The sequence below is a fragment of the Oncorhynchus clarkii genome, chromosome 26 (assembly GCF_045791955.1).
Source record: "Oncorhynchus clarkii lewisi isolate Uvic-CL-2024 chromosome 26, UVic_Ocla_1.0, whole genome shotgun sequence".
Lineage (NCBI taxonomy): Eukaryota > Metazoa > Chordata > Actinopteri > Salmoniformes > Salmonidae > Oncorhynchus > Oncorhynchus clarkii.
In genome coordinates this window covers 25,953,844-25,979,349 of record NC_092172.1, presented here as the reverse complement: position 1 = coordinate 25,979,349, position 25,506 = coordinate 25,953,844, and the positions used below count along the sequence as shown (strand labels likewise).

Here is a 25,506-nt window from a genome sequence, read left to right as displayed (position 1 = left end):
TGACCCTCTTCCAGGTGCGCTCGCAACGTTGGACAAAAGCCTGAGCGGAGGGGACGCTGGACTCGGCGAACTGAGATGAGAACAGCGGAGGCTGGTACCCGAGGCTACTCTGAAAAGGAGATAGCCCGGTCGCAGACGAAGGAAGCGAGTTGTGGGCGTATTCTGCCCAGGGGAGCTGTTCTGACCAAGACGCAGGGTTACGAAAAGAAAGACTGCGTAAGATGCGACCAATAGTCTGATTGGCCCGTTCTGCTTGACCGTTAGACTGGGGGTGAAAGCCGGACGAGAGACTGACGGAAGCCCCAATCAAACGGCAAAACTCCCTCCAAAATTGAGACGTGAATTGCGGACCTCTGTCCGAAACGACGTCTGACGGAAGGCCATGAATTCTGAAAACATTCTCGATGATGATTTGTGCCGTCTCTTTAGCAGAAGGAAGCTTAGCAAGGGGAATGAAATGAGCCGCCTTAGAGAACCTATCGACAACCGTAAGAATAACAGTCTTCCCCGCTGACGAAGGCAGTCCGGTGACAAAATCTAAGGCGATGTGAGACCACGGTCGAGAGGGAATAGGAAGCGGCCTGAGACGGCCGGCAGGAGGAGAGTTACCGGACTTAGTCTGCGCGCAGACCGAACAAGCAGCCACGAAACGACGCGTGTCATGCTCCCGGGTGGGCCACCAAAAACGCTGGCGAATGGAAGCAAGCGTACCCCGAACGCCAGGGTGGCCGGCTAACTTGGCAGAGTGAGCCCACTGAAGAACGGCCAGACGAGTAGGAACGGGAACGAAAAGAAGGTTCCTAGGACAAGCGCGCGGCGACGGAGTGTGAGTGAGCGCTTGTTTTACCTGCCTCTCAATTCCCCAGACAGTCAACCCGACAACACGCCCCTCAGGGAGAATCCCCTCGGGGTCAGTGGAGGCTACTGAAGAACTGAAGAGACGAGACAAAGCATCAGGCTTGGTGTTCTTAGAGCCCGGACGATAAGAAATCACGAACTCGAAACGAGCGAAAAACAGCGCCCAACGCGCCTGACGCGCATTAAGTCGTTTTGGCAGAACGGATGTACTCAAGGTTCCTATGGTCAGTCCAAACGACAAAAGGAACGGTCGCCCCCTCCAACCACTGTCGCCATTCGCCTAGGGCTAACCGGATGGCGAGCAGTTCGCGGTTACCCACATCATAGTTACGTTCCGACGGCGACAGGCGATGAGAAAAATACGCGCATGGGTGGACCTTGTCGTCAGAGAGGGAGCGCTGAGAAAGGATGGCTCCCACGCCCACCTCTGACGCGTCAACCTCGACAACGAACTGTCTAGAGACGTCAGGTGTAACAAGGATAGGAGCGGATGTAAAACGATTCTTGAGGAGATCAAAAGCTCCCTGGGCGGAAACGGACCACTTAAAGCACGTCTTGACAGAAGTAAGGGCTGTGAGAGGAGCTGCCACCTGACCGAAATTACGGATGAAACGACGATAGAAGTTCGCGAAGCCGAGAAAGCGCTGCAGCTCGACGCGTGACTTAGGGACGGGCCAATCAATGACAGCTTGGACCTTAGCGGGATCCATCTTAATGCCTTCAGCGGAAATAACAGAACCGAGAAATGTGACGGAGGAGGCATGAAAAGTGCACTTCTCAGCCTTCACAAAAAGACAATTCTCTAAAAGGCGCTGGAGGACACGTCGAACGTGCTGAACATGAATCTGGAGTGACGGTGAAAAAATCAGGATATCGTCAAGGTAAACGAAAACAAAGATGTTCAGCATGTCTCTCAGGACATCATTGACTAATGCCTGAAAGACAGCTGGAGCGTTAGCGAGGCCGAAAGGAAGAACCCGGTATTCAAAGTGCCCTAACGGAGTGTTAAACGCCGTCTTCCACTCGTCCCCCTCCCTGATGCGCACGAGATGGTAAGCGTTACGAAGGTCCAACTTAGTGAAAAACCTGGCTCCCTGCAGGATCTCGAAGGCTGAAGACATAAGAGGAAGCGGATAACGATTCTTCACTGTTATGTCATTCAGCCCTCGATAATCTATGCAGGGGCGCAGAGACCCGTCCTTCTTCTTGACAAAAAAAACCCCCGCTCCGGCGGGAGAGGAGGAGGGGACTATGGTACCGGCGTCAAGAGCTACAGACAAATAATCTTCGAGAGCCTTACGTTCGGGAGCCGACAGAGAGTATAGTCTACCCCGGGGGGGGGTGGTTCCCGGAAGGAGATCAATACTACAATCATACGACCGGTGTGGAGGAAGAGAGGTGGCCCTGGACCGACTGAACACCGTGCGCAGATCGTGATATTCCTCCGGCACCCCTGTCAAATCACCAGGCTCCTCCTGTGAAGAAGAGACAGAGGAAACAGGAGGGATAGCAGACATTAAACATTTCACATGACAAGAGACGTTCCAGGAGAGGATAGAATTACTAGACCAATTAATGGAAGGATTATGACAAACTAGCCAGGGATGGCCCAAAACAACAGGTGTAAAAGGTGAACGAAAAATTAAAAAAGAAATGGTTTCACTATGATTACCAGAAACAGTGAGGGTTAAAGGTAGCGTCTCACGCTGAATCCTGGGGAGAGGACTACCATCCAGGGCGAACAAGGCCGTGGGCTCCTTTAACTGTCTGTGAGGAATGTCATGTTCCCGAGCCCAGGTCTCGTCCATAAAACAGCCCTCCGCCCCAGAGTCTATTAAGGCACTGCAGGAAGCTGACGAACCGGTCCAGCGTAGATGGACCGACAAGGTAGTGCAGGATCTTGAAGGAGAGACAGGAGTAGTAGCGCTCACCAGTAGCCCTCCGCTTACTGACGAGCTCTGGCCTTTTACTGGACATGAAGTGACAAAATGACCAGCGGAACCGCAATAGAGACAGAGGCGGTTGGTGATTCTCCGTTCCCTCTCCTTAGTCGAGATGCGGATACCTCCCAGCTGCATGGGCTCAGCACCCGAGCCGGCAGAGGAAGATGGTAGTGATGCGGAGAGGGAGGCGACGGAGAGCGCGAGCTCCTTTCCACGAGCTCGGTGACGAAGATCAACCCGTCGCTCAATGCGAATAGCGAGTTCAATCAAGGAATCCACGCTGGAAGGAACCTCCCGGGAGAGAATCTCATCCTTTACCTCTGCGCGGAAACCCTCCAGAAGACGAGCGAGCAAGGCCGGCTCGTTCCAGCCACTGGAGACAGCAAGAGTGCGAAACTCAATAGAGTAGTCTGTTATGGATCGATTGCCTTGACATAGGGAAGACAGGGCCCTGGAAGCCTCCTCCCCAAAAACAGATCGATCAAAAACCCGTATCATCTCCTCCTTAAAGTCTTGATACTGGTTAGTACACTCAGCCCTTGCCTCCCAGATTGCCGTGCCCCACTCACGAGCCCGTCCAATAAGGAGAGATATGACGTAGGCGACACGAGCAGTGCTCCTGGAGTAAGTGTTGGGCTGGAGAGAAAACACAATATCACACTGGGTGAGGAACGAGCGGCATTCAGTGGGCTCCCCAGAGTAACACGGCGGGTTATTGATTCTGGGCTCCGGAGATTCGAAAGCCCTGGAAGTGGCCGGTGGATCGAGGCGGAGATGGTGAACCTGTTCTGTGAGGTTGGAGACTTGGGTGGCCAGGGTCTCAACGGCATGTCGAGCAGCAGACACTTCCTGCTCGTGTCTGCCTAGCATCGCTCCCTGGATCCCGACGGCTGAGTGGAGAGGATCCGAAGTCGCTGGGTCCATTCTTGGTCGGATTCTTCTGTTATGGTGAGTGAATGAGGACCCAAAAGCGAACTAACTTAAACAGAGCTTCTTTAATAACCAAACATAGGTAGGCTCAGATAGACCGGCAGATTCCGACAGGACAGGACAAGGTTACAGCAAACATGACGATAGTCTGGCTCCGGCATGAAACACAACAAACAAGAATCCGACAAGGACAGGAACAGAAACAGAGAGAGATATAGGGACCTAATCAGAGGGAAAAAGGGAACAGGTGGGAAACGGGGTGAATGGGTAGTTAGAGGAGACAAGGAACAGCTGGGGGAAAGCGGGGGAGAAAAGGTAACCTAACAACGACCAGCAGAGGGAGACAGGGTGAAGGGAAAGGACAGAGACAAGACACAACATGACAGTACATGACAATTCAGCTTCAGCTAACCATCCTAAAATGTCATTAGAAATGAGGAGGTGTTTTTGGTGTAACAATAACATTGTAGGCTTACTATGCTATAATATTTAGTTTTGTTATGTGAAATTGCTAGACATGGATTCAGCTTTGTTCTAACTTTACTAAACAAGTATCGTTGTGTGAAGTGATAGTCTTCTATTTGTAATAATAGTAATAAGTGATGAGTATGATTATTCGGTGTTGACAACAGATCTTGATGAGATTTATTTTAAGCAATTGGAGTGCTCTTCGTAGTGTTGAAAGGAAAACGCCAGGAGCGCACAATGATCTTAAAGTAGTTAAACCAACTTGTGGTGCTGAAGGATAGCTCCTCCATTTGGCCAGTTCAGGAACAATACTACATGGTATAGGAGGAGGGCAACAACCCATCAGCAGGACCGCTACCGCCGCCTTTGTGCAAGGAGGAGCAGGAGGAGCACTGCCAGAGCCCTGCAAAATGACCTCCAGCAGGCCACAAATGTGCATGTGTCTGCTCACACGGTCAGAAACAGACTCCATGAGGGTGGTATGAGGGCCCGACGTCCACAGGTGGGGGTTGTGCTTACAGCCCAACACCGTGCAGGACGTTTGGCATTTGCCAGAGAACACCAAGATTGGCAAATTTGCCACTGGCGCCCTGTGCTCTTCACAAATGAAAGCAGGTTCACACTGAGCACATGTGACAGACGTGACAGAGTCTGGAGACGCCGTGGAGAACGTTCTGCTGCCTGCAACATCCTCCAGCATGACCGGTTTGGCGGTGGGTCAGTCATGGTGTGGGGTGGCATTTCTTTGGGGGGCTGCACAGCCCTCCATGTGCTCGCCAGAGGTAGCCTGACTGTCATTAGGTACCGAGATGAGATCCTCAGACCCCTTGTGAGACCATATGCTGGTGCGGTTGGCCCTGGGTTCCTCCTAATGCAAGACAATGCTAGACCTCATGTGGCGGGAGTGTGTCAGCAGTTCCTGCAAGATGAAGGCATTGATGCTATGGACTGGCCCGCCCGTTCCCCAGACCTGAATCCAATTGAGCACATCTGGGACATCATGTCTCGCACCACAAACTGTCCAAGAGTTGGCGGATGCTTTAGGTCTGGGAGGAGATCCCTCAGGAGACCATCCGCCACCTCATCAGGAGCATGCCAAGGTGTTGTAGGGAGGTCATACAGGCACGTGGAGGCCACACACACTACTGAGCCTCATTTTGACTTGTTTTAAGGACATTACATCAAAGTTGGATCAGCCTGTAGTGTGGTTTTCCACTTTAATTTTGAGTGTGACTCCAAATCCAGACCTCCATGGGTTGATATATTTGATTTCCATTGATCATTTTTGTGTGATTTTGTTGTCAGCACATTCAACTATGTAAAGAAAAAAGTATTTAATAAGAATATTTCATTCATTCCGATCTAGGATGTGTTATTTTAGTGTTCCCTTTATTTTTTGAGCAGTGTACTTAGCTTAATATCATTGCACTGCTTGCGAGGAGAGTTTTATATAGAGTAGGCATTTCATTGTATTGTGTAGCTTACATGCTGTATCATAAATAAACATTGATTGGATTTGCTTGAACACAATCAATATACCCTATTACAGAATAAAATAAAACAGGGGTGAACTATCAATTCATAGAATTAACATATTATCAAATCAATTGACCAAGAAGTGAATATAAATCATTATAATGTAGAATTGCAGGCAATATTTTTTTTAAACCACCATAAAATCATGATGTTAGTGTGATGTATTCATGCATCACAATAAACTATAACCTAAATGCATTATTTCCTCAAACTTGGCCCAATTCACAGTTCCAATTGCCCATCCTAACATACTAAGCTAGAACGGGCCCTGCGTCTCAACTAATAGCCAATCTACTTTCAGAGAAGGTCAGGCTCTCAGGCTTTGCGGTGGCTACTCTGGTTTGGCTGCCCTCGGCAGAACGATGTTGCTGTGACCAAGTGGTCAATTATCGTTCTGTGTTCCACTGCGGAAGAGGGGTGGGTCCATGGAGTTTTATGAACATCAAGACAGACACACAGGGAAATGTTGTTTTTCAACGTTCTCATTGGGCCAAAGTGGTCCATCCTCCGACGGGCTTCCACAGTGCACACACACACAGCTTATAGTTCTTTATCATTCTCACCACCAGAGAGAAGGAAGGGAACAAACCACCATTTTCCTACCTCTAGGCTGCTAAACATATTTATTTGGTTTGTCAATCTATTGTTTTTCATGGAATTTTTGTGGTAATTAAATATAATTTATTTCGAATTTATCCAAATTTATCTTCCAGAAATAGTTTTACCATCTGCGTGTATTTTCAAATTGAAAAAAGTGAGGGAGCGCCACTCCTTCACACTCCGGCAGTACTACACCCCTGGTCCCCAAAGGTGTGGAACTCTCTGAGTTATGGGCAGCATCACTGAGTGTGCTACTAACGATGAAGGGCAATGTTCTTTCTTCTCCAGATGTGTCCAGTGGTGTTGTCCTGTCCTGAGCACACTGGACATGATGTACCCACGGTGGAGGCACCAGACACTTGGTGATCTGCTTTAAATTAACAACAAATTAGACTTTTCTTGCTCAGTCCCTCTCTCTCCCTAACCCACTCTCTAGTCCCTTCAGTCATGTAAACACTGTCCACATCCGTTTTAGAGGGCCTTTTAGGCTTAACAGCAACATTTATGGGAAATCATCTCAAGTCAACTTGGCTCAAAATGCCATGAACTTTTCCTTAGCTTGTAGCAAGTTCCCTATTCTGTTCAGTTTTTCCTGTACCTGGCGGTGTGCACATGGACATGTACCTGGAGATCTGCACATGGACATGTACCTGGAGGTCTGCACATGGACATGTACCTGGCGGTGTGCACATGGACAGGTACCTGGAGGTGTGCACATGGACATGTACCTGGCGGTGTGCACATGGACATGTACCTGGCGGTGTGCACATGGACATGTACCTGGCGGTGTGCACATGGCCTTTTCCATGTTGGTGTGCACATGGACATGTACCTGGTCGGTGTGCACATGGACATGTACCTGGAGGTGTGCACATGGACATGTACCTGGCGGTGTACACATGGACATGTACCTGGAGGTGTGCACATGGACATGTACCTGGAGGTGTGCCCATGGACATGTACCTGGAGGTGTGCACATGGACATGTACCTGGCGGTGTGCATATGGACATGTACCTGGCGGTGTGCACATGGACATGTACCTGGAGGTGTGCACATGGATATGTACCTGGCGGTGTGCACATGGACATGTACCTGGAGGTGTGCACATGGACATGTACCTGGAGATCTGCACATGGACATGTACCTGGAGGTGTGCACATGGACATGTACCTGGCGGTGTACACATGGACATGTACCTGGTCGGTGTGCACATGGACATGTACCTGGTCGGTGTGCACATGGACATGTACCTGGCGGTGTGCACATGGACATGTACCTGGCGGTGTGCACATGGACATGTACCTGGCGGTGTGCACATGGACATGTACCTAGCGGTGTGCACATGGACATGTACCTGGCGGTGTGCACATGGACATGTACCTGGCGGTGTGCACATGGACATGTACCTGGCGGTGTACACATGGACATGTACCTGGCGGTGTGCACATGGACATGTACCTGGAGGTGTGCACATGGACATGTACCTGGCGGTGTGCACATGGACATGTACCTGGCGGTGTGCACATGGACATGGTCCATTGTTTTGTTTACAATTCTGACTGAAGCTCCAGCAGGATTGTACTATAGAAGTACAGTGGAAATAAGCAAAGCCTTAAACTTCAGTGGAAATAAAGTATAGTGGAAAATAAACAAAGGCAGAGAGAGGACAGGATTGGGGCAGTTGCTCCTATGAGTATTCAGACGATAACAGTTCAACAAAGCCTCTAAGAATGTTGCTCTATCCTACCTCATTGTCAGCATATTCCCCTGTAAACATCTCAGTACCGCTATCTGTCTCGTAGTCAGATACCGTAGTAGACAGAGGAGGCTTCAGGCAAGTGCATGAGTCTGGAATGCAGCAGAATGGGACTGAGATAGCTGGAGGAGACCTTGGTCTGGAGAATGCACAATAAACTGTGTGTATGTGTGTGGGGGGGGTTGTGATAATGACCTGCTTAGCAGAGATATCGTCAAGTGGTGGGAGTCCACATTCCCTCCAAAAATCAACCACTTCACTATAACACATTTCAGCTCTACTCCCCGGGAGCACTTGGGCCTTGCACTCAAAGTTCAGACACTTCGAGATCAGAGACCACAGATAGCCTTTGCCTTGTAAACCTTGTGAAGACTTGTCACTGCTAGCTTCACATTTCTCCAGCCTGTATCTCCATCTTTTCAAAGCAGAGCAGAAGAGGTGCAAGTGTGGTACAGATGGTATAACAGAGGTGCCATTACATTTTCAGGACCTGCCATTATCAGTGCAGATCCATGTGTTTAAATTGTATGGCAGCCAACAGTTTGTCCACACTGTTCATGGAATTGTTCGATGCCAATGCCCCAATTATGGGAAAAACTTAAACATGTTCAGAAATATTCCTGGAAGTTCTGGAACAGTGGGGGAGTATTTAAAGACCATTAGCAGTGAGATATTTTGCAGACCAGACCAAACTAGAGTAGTATGCTGGGCTTGGAGTTTGGAGGTAGTACAGATCGACCAGCAGCCTTGGCGTAATCAAGAGAGTCTAACTGCTGTCAACTGAGGCAATGCAGATTATAATCAATGACCACGTTTACATTATGTAGGTAGCCTAGCGGTCACAGCATTGGGCCAGTAACCTTCAGCAAGGTTCTTAACCGTACTACTATGTGTATGTGACAATAAAACATACAGTCTCTCTCTCATATATACAGTGGGGCAAAAAAGTATTTAGTCAGCCACCAATTGTGCAAGTTCTCCCACTTAAAAAGATGAGAGAGGCCTGTAATTTTCATCATAGGTACACTTCAACTATGACAGACAAAATGAGAAAAAAATATCCAGAAAATCACATTGTAGGATTTTTTATGAATTTATTTGCAAATTATGGTGGAAAATAAGTATTTGGTCAATAACAAAAGTTTATCTCAATACTTTGTTATATACCCTTTGTTGGCAATGACAGAGGACAAACGTTTTCTGTAAGTCTTCACAGGGTTTTCACACACTGTTGCTGGTATTTTGGCCCATTCCTCCATGCAGATCTAGAGCAGTGATGTTTTGGGGCTGTTGCTGGGCAACACGGACTTTCAACTCCCTCCAAAGATTTTCTTTGGGGTTGAGATCTGGAGACTGGCTAGGCCACTCCAGGACCTTGAAATGCTTCTTACGAAGCCACTCCTTCGTTGCCTGGGCGGTGTGTTTGGGATCATTGTCATGCTGAAAGACCCAGGTACGTTTCATCTTCAATGCCCTTGCTGATGGAAGGAGGGTTTCACTCAAAATCTCACGATACATGGCCCCATTCATTCTTTCCTTACACGGATCAGTCGTCCTGGTCCCTTTGCAGAAAAACAGCCCCAAAGCATGATGTTTCCACCCCCATGCTTCACAGTAGGTATGGTGTTCTTTGGATGCAACTCAGCATTCTTTGTCCTCCAAACACGACAAGTTGAGTTTTTACCAAAAAGTTATATTTTGGTTTGATCTGACCATATGACATTCTTCCAATCTTCTTCTGGATCATCCAAATTCTCTCTAGCAAACTTCAGACGGGCCTGGACATGTACTGGCTTAAGCAGGGGGACAGATCTGGCACTGCAGGATTTGAGTCCCTGGCGGCGTAGTGTGTTACTGATGGTAGGCGCCGACAGAAACAAACATCTTTCTGGTAAGAAGAGGGGCGGGGGCGTATGCTTTATGGTTAACGAGACGTGGTCTGGACACAACAACATACAGGAACTCAAGTCCTTCTGTTCACCTGATTTAGAATTCCTCACAATCAAATGTCGACCGCATTATCTACCAAGGGAATTCTCTTCGATTATAATCACAGCCGTATATATTCCCCCCCAAGCAGACACATCGATGGCTCTGAACAAACTTTATTTGACTCTTTACAAACTGGAAACCACATATCCTGAGGCTGCATTCATTGTAGCTGGGGACTTTAACAAGGCTAATCTGAAAACAAGACTCCCTAAATTGTATCAGCATATCGATTGCGCATCCAGGGCTGGTAAAACCTTGGATCATTGCTATTCTAACTTCCGCGACGCATATAAGGCTCTCCCCCGCCCTCCTTTCGGAAAAGCTGACCACGACTCCATTTTGTTGCTCCCTGCCTACAGACAGAAGCTAAAACAAGAAGCTCCCACGCTGAGGTCTGTTCAACGCTGGTCCGACCAATCTGATTCCACGCTCCAAGACTGCTTCCATCACGTGGACTGGGATATGTTTCGTATTGCGTCAAACAACAACATTGACGAATACGCTGATTCGGTGAGCGAGTTCATTAGAACGTGCGTTGAAGATGTCGTTCCCATAGCAACGATTAAAACATTCCCAAACCAGAAACCGTGGATTGATGGCAGCATTCGCGTGAAACTGAAAGCGCGAACTACTGCTTTTAATCAGGGCAAGGTGACCGGAAACATGACCGAATACAAACAGTGTAGCTATTCCCTCTGCAAGGCAATCAAACAAGCTAAGCGTCAGTATAGAGACAAAGTAGAATCGCAATTCAACGGCTCAGACACAAGAGGTATGTGGCAGGGTCTACAGTCAATCACGGATTACAAAAAGAAAACCAGCCCAGTCACGGACCAGGATGTCTTGCTCCCAGGCAGACTAAATAACTTTTTTGCCCGCTTTGAGGACAATACAGTGCCACTGACACGGCCCACAACCAAAACATGCGGACTCTCCTTCACTGCAGCCGAGGTGAGTAAAACATTTAAACGTGTTAACCCTCGCAAGGCTGCAGGCCCAGACGGCATCCCCAGCCGCGCCCTCAGAGCATGCGCAGACCAGCTGGCTGGTGTGTTTACGGACATATTCAATCAATCCCTATCCCAGTCTGCTGTTCCCACATGCTTCAAGAGGGACACAATTGTTCCTGTTCCCAATAAAGCTAAGGTAACTGAGCTAAACGACTACCACCCCGTAGCACTCACTTTTGTCATCATGAAGTGCTTTGAGAGACTAGTCAAGGACCATATCACCTTCACCCTACCTGACACCCTAGACCCACTCCAATTTGCTTACCGCCCAAATAGGTCCACAGACGATGCAATCTCAACCACACTGCACACTGCCCTAACCCATCTGGACAAGAGGAATACCTATGTTAGAATGCTGTTCATCGACTACAGCTCAGCATTTAACACCATAGTACTCTCCAAACTCGTCATCAAGCTCGAGACCCTGGGTCTCGACGCCGCCCTGTGCAACTGGGTACTGGACTTCCTGACGGGCCGCCTCCAGGTGGTGAGGGTAGGTAACAACATCTCCACCCCGCTGATCCTCAACACTGGGGCCCCACAAGGGTGCGTTCTGAGCCCTCTCCTGTACTCCCTGTTCACCCACGACTGCGTGGCCACGCACGCCTCCAACTCAATCATCAAGTTTGCGGACGACACAACAGTGGTAGGCTTGATTACCAACAACGACGAGACGGCCTACTGCCAACACACTGACTCAACTCCAGCCACTTTAATAATGGGAATTGATGGGAATTGATGTAAAATATATCACTAGCCACTTTAAACAATGCTACTTAATATAATGTTTACATACCCTACATTATTTATCCCATATGTATACGTATATACTGTACTCTATATCATCTACTGCATCTTTATGTAATACACGTATCACTAGCCACTTTAAACTATGCCACTTTGTTTACATACTCATCTCATATGTATATACTGTACTCGATACCATCTACTGCATCTTGCCTATGCCGCTCTGTACCATCACTCATTCATATATCTTTATTTACATATTCTTTATCCCTTTACACTTGTGTGTATAAGGTAGTAGTTTTGGAATTGTTAGCTAGATTACTCGTTGGTTATTACTGCATTGTCGGAACTAGAAGCACAAGCATTTCGCTACACTCGCATTAACATCTGCTAACCATGTGTATGTGACAAATACAATTTGATTTGATTTGTTACTTTGGTCCCAGCTCTCTGCAGGTCATTCACTAGGTCCCCCCGTGTGGCTCTGGGATTTTTGCTCACCGTTCTTGTGATCATTTTGACCCCACGGGGTGAGATCTTGCGTGGAGCCCCAGATCGAGGGAGATTATCAGTGGTCTTGTATGTCTTCCATTTCTTAATAATTGCTCCCACAGTTGATTTCTTCAAACCAAGCTGCTTATCTATTGCAGATTCAGTCTTCCCAGTCTGGTGCAGGTCTACAATTTTGTTTCTGGTGTCCTTTGACAGCTCTTTGGTCTTGGCCATAGTGGAGTTTGGAGTGTGACTGTTTGAGGTTGTGGACAGGTGTCTCTTATACTGATAACAAGTTCAAACAGGTGCCATTAATACAGGTAACGAGTGGAGGACAGCGGAGCCTCTTAAAGAAGAAATTACAGGTCTGTGAGAGCCAGAAATCTTGCTTGTTTGTAGATGACCAAATACTTATTTTCCATCATAATTTGCAAATAAATTCATTAAAAATCCTACAATGTGATTTTCTGATTTTTTCCCCCTCATTTTCTCTGTCACAGTTGAAGTGTACGTACCTATGATGAAAATTACAGGCCTCTCTCATCTTTTTAAGTGGGAGAACTTGCACAATTGGTGGCTGACTAAATACTTTTTTCCCCCACTGTATATATGAGAGAGAGACTGTATGTTTTATTGTCACATACACATAGTAGTACGGTTAAGAACCTTGCTGAAGGTTACTGGCCCAATGCTGTGACCGCTAGGCTACCTGCAGCCCTACATGCACACCAATATCCCTGTTTGTTGACTCATATAAACATCATATCCGTTTACAGTAACCCAAATAAGCTCCTATCCTGGTTTTAAGAAACCCAGATAAGATGCCTGGGATATGCTGATCTTAGACAGGATACTGTGGCATGTAAACATCTTATCCCATTTACTGTTGTTTAAACCGTCTGCTCAGACTCAGTTTCACATAGTATCAGCTTAGAAATTCAGATGGGACAAGTTGGGATAGTAATTGAAGTCTGGACACTGACTGTAGTCCTCACAAGTAGCCTATTATAATATTAACTCATGCAGAATTACTTGTTTCTTGCAGTGAAATGATAGACCAAATGTTCATTTTGTCTCTGGAACATAAATATAATTGTTTTCTTTAATCTTGAGAAAATACGAATGCGCGCTTGTTGTTGCACCTGTTGTGCAGCTGAAACATGCAATTTCTTTCTGCGACATAAAAGCTGACAAAATGTCACTTTCAACCATAACAAATATGCTTCCAAGGTGAAATGAATTACTGTCAGAAACATGTAGTATTGTTTTCACAGCTTTTAATTTCCTTAAAACTGGTCAACAAACTCCCCGGTCCATAAATTTGCTCCGCGAGAGAAGCAGAAATGAAAGAGAACGCTAGCGATGTCAACTAGATTGTTGATAAAGCGTTCATTCTATCGATGTATGACATCATTCTGGTGAGCAATTCTTTTTTTAGTGTTCTAGAGCATCAAGGAATGACAGAATAGAAACTGCGTGTATATAATTATAGACTAACAAAGTTGACTAACGAATAGCCTTCCTAATGTCGGAAATTATAAGCAGAAAAATATCTAAATGAGGGGTACAAACTTTTGGCTAAATTAGCAATATTCTGTTTATTTATGGATACAGGGATACTCATGGGTGGGAAATCAAAGGTGCATGTAAACAGCTTATCCTGAATAAATCAAATCAAAGTTGATTTGTCTCCTACACAGATTGCAGATGTTAAAGCTGGTGCATCAAAATGTTTTTGTTCCTAGCTCCAGCAGTGCAATAAACAGTAAATACTAATACACAAAGAAGAACAAACAAGAGATTCATAAATATAAGAAAAATAAGACCTTCACCAGGATATGAGCTATTATCCGAATACTGTGCGAATGTTAACATTGTCAGAGTGCTTGTGGTTCTAGATCTGGAATCTTCAGAAACACCATGGAACACTCCAATCTGATATCTTGTTCACTTTTAGTAAATCTAACTAGTTCAGGTGCTGGACAGATACACATTTTAAAAAGTCTTCAACTCCCACAGTAGTTTATTGAGACACACAAAACAGACAATATTTCGACCCCACTGGTATCTTTTTCATGTTCACTTTTAGGTTTTTACATAACTACACTTTGCAGTCTTCTGCCTCTCTTGTTAAAGGGAATATAGAGGTAATATGGGATCTACCAAATCTGGACAGTAATATTTTATTTTCTTGCCCATGGCTGTTCTAGATATTTATTTTGGCCAAGCTGTTGTGATTAAGATGATTCATAGTTTGGCTATTTATTCTTATCAGAGAGAATAGCCCTAATTTTTCCTCTTATCTTTTCTGAGTGCAGGAACAGCGTCACGAGTTTAAGTTGCAATAGGAAATGCCAATATTTGACTTTGGTCCAGCTGAATGACTCTTGTTGAAAGGAAAACATGTAGGCCTAACCTTTGGATAGCATTGGGGTACCGTAGTCCTTCATTTTTTACAATTTTATACAGAGTGCGAATTACGGAGGATGAATGAAACATGAGCTCCTCTAAAGGCAACAAAAGTTCACCTTTGGGAGGGTCGTTAAATATTTATAATTTGATGAGATGCGCACCAACAGCAAGATGCATCAATCTCACCGGAGAAAGCATCCAAGCGAGCAAAACAGCGCCTGTCATACTATTTTTGGCCAGACAGCATCATATACTGAAACAGAGGGCCGCAGTTTCGCTCGCTCGGATGCTTTCTCCGGCGAGTTAGATTCAACCACTTGCGAATTGAAAAATGATGAAACCTTATTGAAACATTATTTCATATGATTTTTCTTTTTTTATTGTTCATATTTTTGGGGAAGTATATGGCTTTCATTGGCATCCATGAATACACACCACTGTAGTAGGCCTAATGACAATTGCTGAATGTCATTATGGTGTTTTTAACAGATGTCTCTTTCCTTTCATGAAAATGACCTGTGCACAGTGCACTGTTTGGATGCTGGAATTATTTTAGAGTGAACGAACTTACGCTGCCACAGTTAGTCTACTTTTTGAAGTGATTTGTTTGAGAATCAGATTTAAACATCATTACTGGGTGTGTTCATGCCACATTTAAATGCAATGCATTTTTGTCTTTACTATTAGGCCAATTAAAAAAAATGTCATAGATGTAAAAAGCAGGGATGGCGTCAATTCGGAATTTAATTAAATTCAAACAATGAATTTGAATTGACCACACCCCACAGGAAGCAGAATTTGAATAGAATTTGATTTGAATTCAAAGCCATTCAATGCAACTCAACCGAGACGTGAACATGAAAGTCTCATTTATTTGGGGTGTGGCTAATTCAAATTCAAGAATTGAATTGGAATTAAGAGCAATTCGCAACTCAATACAGAATTGACCCTAACACAGGTAGCCCTTTAGACTCGTACCCATATACTGATTGAAAATGGTAGACTTGGACACTGATAAGCACCTGAATTGTAACGGAGTGGCTGTACAGTAATATGCTATACATGACGTCAGAGCTCAGGGTCTCTGTATGGGTTTTAACTGACAACCATTCTGAACTTGAGCACCGCTCATGAATAAAGTGTTGTATCTGCAAGAATTCACCTCACCTCTGTCCCAGACTGGTCTTCCCTGTCTGCCTGACCCTGCTGAGACCCCTGTCACCATCTAATCCTCCTAAAATGAGGCATGAGAAAGAATTACCTTGGTGTACATTTATTCATTATATTATCCAAGAATAAAGTCAATGGTTCAATAATTTAAATAACCATTATTGTCACGATCGTCTGAATGAATGGACCAAGGCGCAGCGTACTTAGAGTTCCACATGTTTAATAAATATGCAACTCACCAAAAACAATACAGAAGGAAACGTGACGTTCTGGGCTGCTCACAGGCAGCTACACAAAATCAAGATCCCACAAACAACAGGTGGGAAAAAGGCTGCCTAAATATGATCCACAATCAGTGACAACAATAGACAAGTGCCTCGGATTGGGAACCATACCAGGCCAACAAAGAAATAGAAAACATAGATTGTCCACCCTAGTCACACCCTGACCTAACCAAATAGAGAATTAAAAGGATCTCTAAGGTCAGGGCGTGACAATTATTCCCAGATCCCAGACTGTAGCTTTAAACCGCTGTCCTGTAGCTACTGTAGGTCTACCCATCAATTCAAGATGGAACTTTGTGTCATTGACTGAATCTATTGCAAAATTCACCTGAGCTTCATAGACTGCTCTTCCCTGGCTGTCTGACCCTGCTGAGACCCCTGTCACCATCTGATACCCTGCTAAGACATGATGAGCATGTTGTGTACTGACCGCACTAGAGGGCTGCATTCCCGCGGGATACATGTGGGATCTGCGGGTCCCCACAGAGATCAGGGCGGCGCGGCCAGCATTTTTCATGCTGCAGGCAGGTGCAGGTGGTCAGACAGACGCCTTTGGGATGAAAATATTTTTGTTGTCCCACAGATTATTTTGATACAGTCCTCTTTCTGCGTGGTATGCACTAGCCTACCTATTGTATTGAAAGCACATATTTTTTGCATTATTCACACGCAGCTTCAACTTCAGTAGACTTGACCTAGTTGGGTGTGAGAGTTCAAGTGTGCCTAGTGTGTGTGGTCTCATTGAAATAGAGTAGGCTTCCTCCATGGGTGGTGAATCACGTGGCAGTTAACAAATATGAAATCAACTTAAATATGTAAATAAATATTGATAATGAAAAGAAGTGAGTCGAAGTGCAATGAATAAATGTAATCATCTTTGAAAATGATTACCCATTTATTTGTCTCTGCCTGTAAATCGTCTTCCTGAAAGGTAAGCTATATCCTATAGAACTATGCAAAATATAGCAAGTGTTGCTGTCATCATTCTTGCTGCTTCCACTTCATTAGCCATACATGCGATCTCTGGTGCACGTGTGGTCTCAATTAAATAGAGTATCATGGGGCAGTCATCTTTCCAAGGAAATGTACTTTCTAAATAGGCCTATGATTAGGCTATAGTTTACTACATTGCCTAGAGATAGGTCTAAATATTTGAATACCCATATTTCTCAGTCTGAAAATCTTCCCACTCCTAAAAGGTAGACTATAAAAATAGCTGAAGAGAAAGTACAAGTCTCTCCAACTCTGCTGTCTTCAAACTACATTTAAGATATTGACTGATATAGTCAGGTAATACAATGTAAGGGCCATTTGAGAATCTCTGGTAATTTAACCTATTTCTAAAGTTACTTATGTTGTGCATTTGATATTTCCTATGGGGCGCAAAATTGCTGGGACCATGGCTGGCAAGTGAGCTGTGTCACATATGCCTAAAATAACATTGCGGGACTGCGGTTGGGTTTGGGATCAGTTCTTGCGGTAGCGAGTTGGAGTCGGACAGAAAGCCAGCAGGTGTGGGCAGGAGCGAGATGATAAAGATCGGTCCCACACAGACCTCTACTGTGCACCATGACAGTGAAGCCTGTAACTTTAGAGCTGTTTATTACTGTGTCAGTGTGAAAAATTTAGAATTAGCTTGGGAAACTGACAGATCAATAGCGTTACATTGACAAACTGACTAATACAACTCACATTGCACTGGCAAAACGTCAGAATATCAATCTTCAATTGTTTGGCCGATGGTTTCATTGTTTGATTCAGGTCTAGTTTGTTTGAGGAAAAAATAAGAGCAAATGTAATCCAACTTTTGGCCAGCTTTCTCTCCGACGGTACATCAACTGGTAAAAGCTTGTCAAGTTCATTTTTAAACGTGACAAACAAAGGCTACAAAACATTTCTATACATACAACTGCTGTTAGATAGTGATATGAGGTGGCTATTATTACTATCTGACAGATAACTAGAGGCTAGAGCTGGCCTGGCTGTGGTAGCTACTCACTAGCATAGCTTTTTCATTCACCTCAGTTGAGAGGGGATGAAACATTAGCTAACGTCACACAGTTGCCTCGTTTTGTATCTCATTCCAATAATAAAACTGTGGGGGACAAAAATGCAATTTTAGATTGTGAGGGGATCTCATCTTGAGTCTAATAATTTCCCCATAGCCTCCCAACTGTTCCCTTTTAATTGCTACCTGATTATGCGTTTTCATCTTTTTTTCTGTAAGAACAGATTTAGCCCTATCCATATAGGCCAATTCCCACCAGTCTAAGGGGTTAAGACCTGTCAAAAAGAGACAACCTGCTTCTATATAAGTGTAAGTCCAGCACATATTTTAAATTGGCCTGGCTCTAGAAAGTATCGTTGCCTTGAAATACTGTCAGAATAAATTGGTAGAGAGAGGACTAGAGGATGACACTCTTTCTTCATTACTGTCATCATGGGAGGAAGGTGGTGGTGGGGGGGAAGTCAGCCCCCTGTAGAGATGTTGTGTCCTGTAGGCGTGGTGACCCTGGACTCACCCCACCCAGGCTTTGACCCTGCGCTCACTGTGGAATGTGACCCCGGCAGAGGCCATCTTGTGCGTGAGAGGAAAGCAGGGGAATCATTAGTCCAATGCTATGTCCAAATAGTTGTCACCGGCTGGGTGCCTTCCTTAGTAAGGGTTTACTATTAACCTAAAAAGAACCACGTAGATGAAAGTGCCTAGTCCACACCTGTGGGTAATTCACATTTTTTCCTCTAAATTGTCTAGTGTTTGCAGGTCAGTGGTCGTCTGCAGCAAGTAATTATACTATCTGCGTCCGTTGCCCACTAACATAGCCCACTAACCTTTGCTGAGTCACTTTGTCATTGTGCCACATTAAGAGAATGCTTGCTGCCAACCCCTAACACCCCTGGTTAATGTATTTTTAATTTAGATACAACATAGATCAATGAACCTCACAGAGAAAGTTTGGTCCAAGTACTGTATATACACCCTTTATAGATCATTGATGGAACATGGAAGTTACTAGCCAAAGCAGTTACAATGACGTGTACTTTACTGCTGTATGAAAGTAGGATTCATGATGAATATGTTGCTGATAATGGTTGGCAGTTAGCCTAGCGGTTAACTGTGTTGGGCCAGTAACCGAAAAGTTGCAGGTTTGAATCCCCGTGCCGACTGGGTGAAACATCTGTCAATATGTCCTTGAGCAAGGCATTTAACCCTAATTGTTCCTGTAAGTCGCTCTGCCGAATGACTAAAATGTCAATGTAAAATAATGATGATTATGTCAACAGATGTTAAACCTCTGGGATAGGCGGGATGCAAATGTCTCACCTGGCCAATTGCCAGGAAAAATGCAGAGCGCCAAATTTTTAAAAAATGCTATAAAATTCAAACTTTCATTAAATCACACATGTACGATACCAAATTAAAGCTACACTCGTTGTGAATCCAGCCAACATGTCAGATTTCAAAAAGTATTTTCGGCAAAAGCATAAGAAGCTATTATCTGATGATAGCACAACAGTAAACAAAGAGGGAGTAGCATATTTCAACCCTGCAGGTGCAACACAAAACGCAGAAATAAAATATAAAACATGCCTTACCTTTGACGAGTTTCTTTTGTTGGCACTCCAATATGTCCCACAAACATCACAAATGGTCCTTTTGTTCGATTAATTCCGTCGATATACATCCAAAATGTCCATTTATTTGGCACGTTTGATCCAGAAAAAAAACGGTTTCCAATTTGCGCAACGTCACTACAAAATATTTCAAAAGTTACCTGTAAACTTTGCCAAAACATTTCAAACTACTTTTTTAATACAACTTTAGGTATTTTTAAACGTTAATAATCGATCAAATTGAAGACGGGTCTATCTGTTTTCAATACAGGAGGATCACAAACCAACGCTACTTTTCAAGTCTTGCGCAACTCTCAAACAGTACACATAATGTTACCCTGTTTCATGATGACCGTACTTCTTCATTGCACAAAGGAATAACCTCAACCAGGGGTGGTGGTGACATCCAGTGGAAGCGGTAGGAACTGCAAACAAGTGCCTAAGAAATATAGTTTCCCAATGAGAACTCATTGAACAGACAGTGACCTCAAAAAAAATAATTCTGAATGGTTAGTCCTCGGGGTTTTGCCTGCTACATAAGTTCTGTTATACTCACAGACATGATTCAAACCGTTTTAGAAACTTCAGAGTCTTTTCTATCCAAATCTAATAATACTAATAATATGCATATCTTATATTCTTGGCATGAGTAGCAGGAAGTTGAAATTGGGCACGCTATTTATCCAAAAGTGAAAATGCTGCCCCTATTAACCTGTGTCTATTCCCTCCTCCAGGTATCTGTATCAAGTGTGGGAAAGGTGTGTATGGAGCCAGCCAAGCCTGTCAGGCCATGGGGAATCTGTACCATACCAACTGCTTCACCTGTTGCTCCTGTGGTAGGTGTATATATCCCTCTGTCCTCTACTCCTTCTCAGCAGCTGCATCATTGGCTGGCATCACAGATGTCCTGTATTTTCATTTCTTAGCACAACATTGATGTTGGTTGCCAGAGTGTCTTTGGGAGTTATCAGCAGAATGCTCTATTCTCTATTTGACAGGAACACGGATGATATTATGGAACGAGTGGGTTGTAGAGACGGCTGTTGAATCTGCAGTCAACCTGAAAAAAAATGTGTTTATGCGTGTTGTGTGTATGTGTTTATATGTGTGTGTAGGGCTGTCCTGTCACCTGACTCCAATTGTCCTCTCTAGTTTCAAGTGGAGACGAGGGTGAAGTCAGAGAAAGTTTGGAGCAAGGTTGCTTTCATTCATGCGCTGATGTACATGGATGCTGATCCCTTAGCTTTGGAAGAAATGCATATAATTGACATGTAATTGAATACATATACTTTCAGGTGTATTGTGTGGTTGAAGAATGAGGGGCAGTGTCTCTAATCCCGAGGTTTCTCTACAGATTCCTTTTGACCTGCTTTGAAACGTGTACTTGAGTCAGACCAGAGATATACTGTAAGTCTGTTTCTATTGGTCAGACATTATTGCCCATCTATAATGGTTTAAACAGTACAGAAAAAGAGAATCTATACTTCTCTGTTATTCAGAATTTAAATTAGTTTGGTGAAATCTATCCAGAAGTGAAGCAAGTCTTCCCCTTCTTATTCTAGCGGTCTCTGTATATAGATGATAACAGGCCCATCTTGACTCTTGCGATGGTTTATTCCTAACGTAAACTCTGTGATGTATTATTGGGTCTCTTATGAATGGGAATGTTTGATTTTTTAGAGTGTTTTCAACCCCTCTGAGAAGTTTAGTTTTAAAGTGCCTGCAGATCTCTAAACACACCTAATGATGTATCAACTTATTTGTTGACAAACTGTTTTTGTTTTACTTTTTGACTAAAAGTCCACAAACGTTACTCTGTAAGAGTCAGGAGCTCCATAGCAGAGAGAGTTCAGTTCTCTGAGACATTGCTGGCTGGTAGCCTTGGGCTTTGTTTAACCATGCATAATTGAGCCCTCCTCTTGGCTTGCTCCTATGGTTGCACCCTTTTTTCATGAAATGGCCAGGAATGCAAACTACCCCCCTCCACTTCAGCCGGCCTTCCCATGAGGACCTCAATCAGACAGTCACAAAGTGTACCAGGCCTGCTTATCAGAGGGGGTCGGCCTGGCATGGGCTCTGAGCAAACAACACACACATAAACACACACACAGATAAGAGCACACAGACCGATAAACACACACACACACACACACACACACACAGAAATGTGTGCGCGAGTAATTACACGCTCACACACCACGCACACACACAACCCCCCCTCCCCTACCCACCCAAACATACCCACACACACCTCCTCATTACTTTACTAGTCTCAACTATACAGTCATAAGACATACCTCTGTGACCTGTTTATTTCCTGTACTGGTGTTGACGCCCAGCTCCTGACTGGATCACCACCCACTTCCTCCTTCCACATGCCTTTTGTCTGTTTGCTCACATGTATCCATGCCTTTAATGGGACACGCTAGTGATTAACTAGTTACATCTGTGTTACTGTAACACATCCTGCTTGTGCCTCTCACACCAGCCAGGAGAAAACAGCCAAGGGCCTTGTATTTCTGAAACCTGTTTATGATGCATTGTAGTTTCCTCAGTCACTCACCAGCTGCACCTGGCTGGCTGGCTGGCACAGGGCACACATCTCAATGTTCTGCTGTCTGCTATGGGGTTCTGGCTGGGGTATTGTAGCTGGCTGAAGTAAGTAGAGTTAGCCTGGCTACTCCCCATATAAATATAATCTAGTCATTCTATTTCTATGCTACTGCCTCATCTGAGTGTAAATTGTGGGATCTGGCCAAGGTTTTAAATGATGTACAACAGCTTGGTGGTGTAACCCATGCTGCCTTTGGCGATGGTTCGACTACTTGATCATGACTTTCGCTGTGATTTAGTTGTGGGGGAGTTTCTAAGAGAGACTGAGTGGGTCATGGTTTTATCCTAGCTCTTAATGATATTAGAGAGACTGGGAGATTCCGTAGCTTCTGGGTTTTCTATTTGAGAGATGTGCTTGTGGCTCTGTTGGTGACTTAACTTGGCTGTTCTCTTTAAAGAGAGACTTACTTAAAAACAATTTGGAAACAGCAGCAGGTCAGCACATGCTCACGTTGCCGGGATCGAAACATTCCTGTCTGAAGTCCCGAGCAATCTGAGTGAGTCACTACCTCCAGCATCCTTCTTTTACTTACCACAGTAGTGGGCAGGCCCTCCCTCCGCCTCTCCCTCTCTGCCTCCTCCCCCTCAGATCCCCGCTGCCTGCCTGCAGGTGATAAAGACCCACTTGTTCTGAGAGGAGAGAGTGGGAGGAGAGGGAGGAGAACGGAGGAGAGGGAGGAGAGGGGGAGAGTGGGTGGGGTGGAACCTGAGAAAGTACAACATGCTTGATGTTTCCCTCCTACAGGAAGAATATGTAGATACTGAACATATGGGGATTTGGGTACAGTTGAATTTAAAAGAGATGGTAATTCAGGACATTATTCACATTCTTGTCTTGGCTTAGCAACTATAGTTACAAAAAAAGTTGCCTGTGGCCAACAGCCAGATAATTAAAAGTCAACATAGTAGCATAGGGATTTTATAAACCATATGTTGGAATTATCATGGCCAGGCCAACTAATGACCTTGTGTAGTGAACTACTGTGGCTGGTCCTGGATCTCGAGGGAGAGAGTCTTAACAGTGAGTAACCTAACCACTGTCAGTTTGCGGACTCCGCACCTCACAGGGCACAGTAACATACCACTTAAACAGCAGAGGGGCCAGTGAGGACTGGAGCTCCACAGCCGAGCCCAAACTAAACCCAACCTGCATCACACTGTTGTGGTTTTAGGAATTTAAGATCAGTGAGGGATGAAATCACTGTAACGTGAGGTCATTGTGATGTGAGGTTGTTGTCTCAATGGGGTTGGAGGGATGACACAGATCCAATGACATGTCCAGATGCCGGGCTGGTTGGCACCAGGAGTGGCAGTCAGCAGTGCTACCGCAACCAGGCATCCATGACTGGTCCACAATCTACCACACTGACTACATGATCACAAGACTTTGATTGCTGGAGTATGACTCACTAAGGATTTTATTTTTCCTCTGAGAATTATTTTATTTGACCAGTTTATTTTACCAGTGCGTTGTGTTTTAAATGTTGCTTGTAAATGTATTTGCAATTCTTATAGAATGTACTATTTATATATCCAAGACTTTTGCCAGCTTTACGTGATTCATTTGTGGAATTTCCATTGAATTGTTTACAATGATTTCTGAAGGGTTAAATATCTTGCTGAGAGAATCACTCTCATTATTTCAAGATGCACGGCCCTTTATGTGCATGTCTATGAAACGCAGCACTGAGTCATGGAAACCAATGTTGGAGCTGTAAAAACTATGTACAGTATCTTGAGTGTAAAATCCCAATCAGGGAGCCATTTGGTCCTGAACTCCATGGAAAATGCCACATGTCCCACCGTGCTCAGGGGCTGTGAGCTGAGGAGAAGAGGAGAGGAGCCCTGAGCCCAGCCCACTGCAGCCAGCCCAGCACTTTCCTCTCCTGTGACAAAGGCTAGAGGGAGAGAGAGGGAGGCAGAGAGCCCTCCCCCTCTCTATGAGGGAACGAGGGAGGGAGGGTGGTGGAGGGGGGTTGAATGGGACCAACTAGTGACCTCAGGCAGAAAGAATGTGCCCGTTTGCTCAGGCGGCCCGCTCCCTTAGCAGAGCACCACAGTCAGCGAGCGCCGAGGGCTTTGTGTTTCACCTTCCAGATGCACTCGATAGAGCAAAGGTCACCAGACAGACACACAGCAACATGCCCCAGCTCTGGCTCACTGGTGTGTTGTTGATTTGAATGTAATGCTTTTTATAAGTTTAGTCACTCTGAATTAAAAGAGCTCCTCCTCTGTAGTCAACAGGAAATATGTTTTTTCTCTCTCCTCCAGCCTCCAGCCTCCAACTCTAAATGCTAATAGTTCCTCGCTTTCAGTCTTAAGTCTCACCTATTGTGTGAACAGCATTCTTCGGCTGCTATAGCCATTTATGTGGGTGTTAATGTATTGCTATCTCCCAGCAATGTGACACTGTGTGTGAAATACAGTGATTGCATACATTTGGGTGTAAAAAGGGGGACATGTCTATCCCAAGCCAGGACACCCATACAATCAATGGCAGCTCAGGACGGCAATTAAATCTGACTAATCCTGCAGATTTATGAGCTCCATGCGCTCTGTCTGCCAGGCTGAAGTCACTGCGCTGCCAGAAAGAGAAGAGACTGCTTCTGCCATTTAGTGCATTTGAATGGGCATGCATTAAGAGAAGCATCGCAGGGGGCGCAAAGGCCAGGGCCAGTGGGAGTGAGCAGTGAGGAGAAATTCCCTTTTATCCTGTGGAATTTACTGCTACTGTGCTCATGGAGCCCCAAAATGGTGACTTTGGGGAGGGACTGACTGTTAGTATGGCCCTGGCTATACCAGACATGGGGAAATCCTTTGCTCAGGCTCCTGTATTTGGGCTGTGGTGGTGTGTGTGAGTGTGTGTGAGCTGTACACAATGGCAGGGGTAGTGGCGAGGAGGGGTGAGGAGGAAGGGGAGTTTGTAAAGCTGCTTGGGCCTGGTCTGGATGGTGGGGCTGTGTTGATTGTTTGCTGGTTCTAAGTAGAAGGAGTCCCATGGGGAGCAATGGATGACCAGAGTATTGAAACAGTAGTGTGGACCTCAAACGAGTAAACCTACATTATGCTACTATCATCT

At 45.1% G+C, this 25,506-nt stretch overlaps 1 protein-coding gene across 1 annotated transcript in view; it reads left to right on the top strand.

The window, feature by feature from the left end:
- The window catches only part of LOC139385232 (Wilms tumor protein 1-interacting protein homolog), a 42,008-nt gene that overhangs the window by 7,289 nt on the left and 9,213 nt on the right, over nucleotides 1-25,506 (top strand). The window contains exon 2 of the mRNA XM_071130370.1: nucleotides 20,549-20,650. Within this exon, the coding sequence (XP_070986471.1) occupies nucleotides 20,549-20,650 (102 nt within the window). The remainder of the gene's footprint in view (nucleotides 1-20,548; nucleotides 20,651-25,506) is intronic.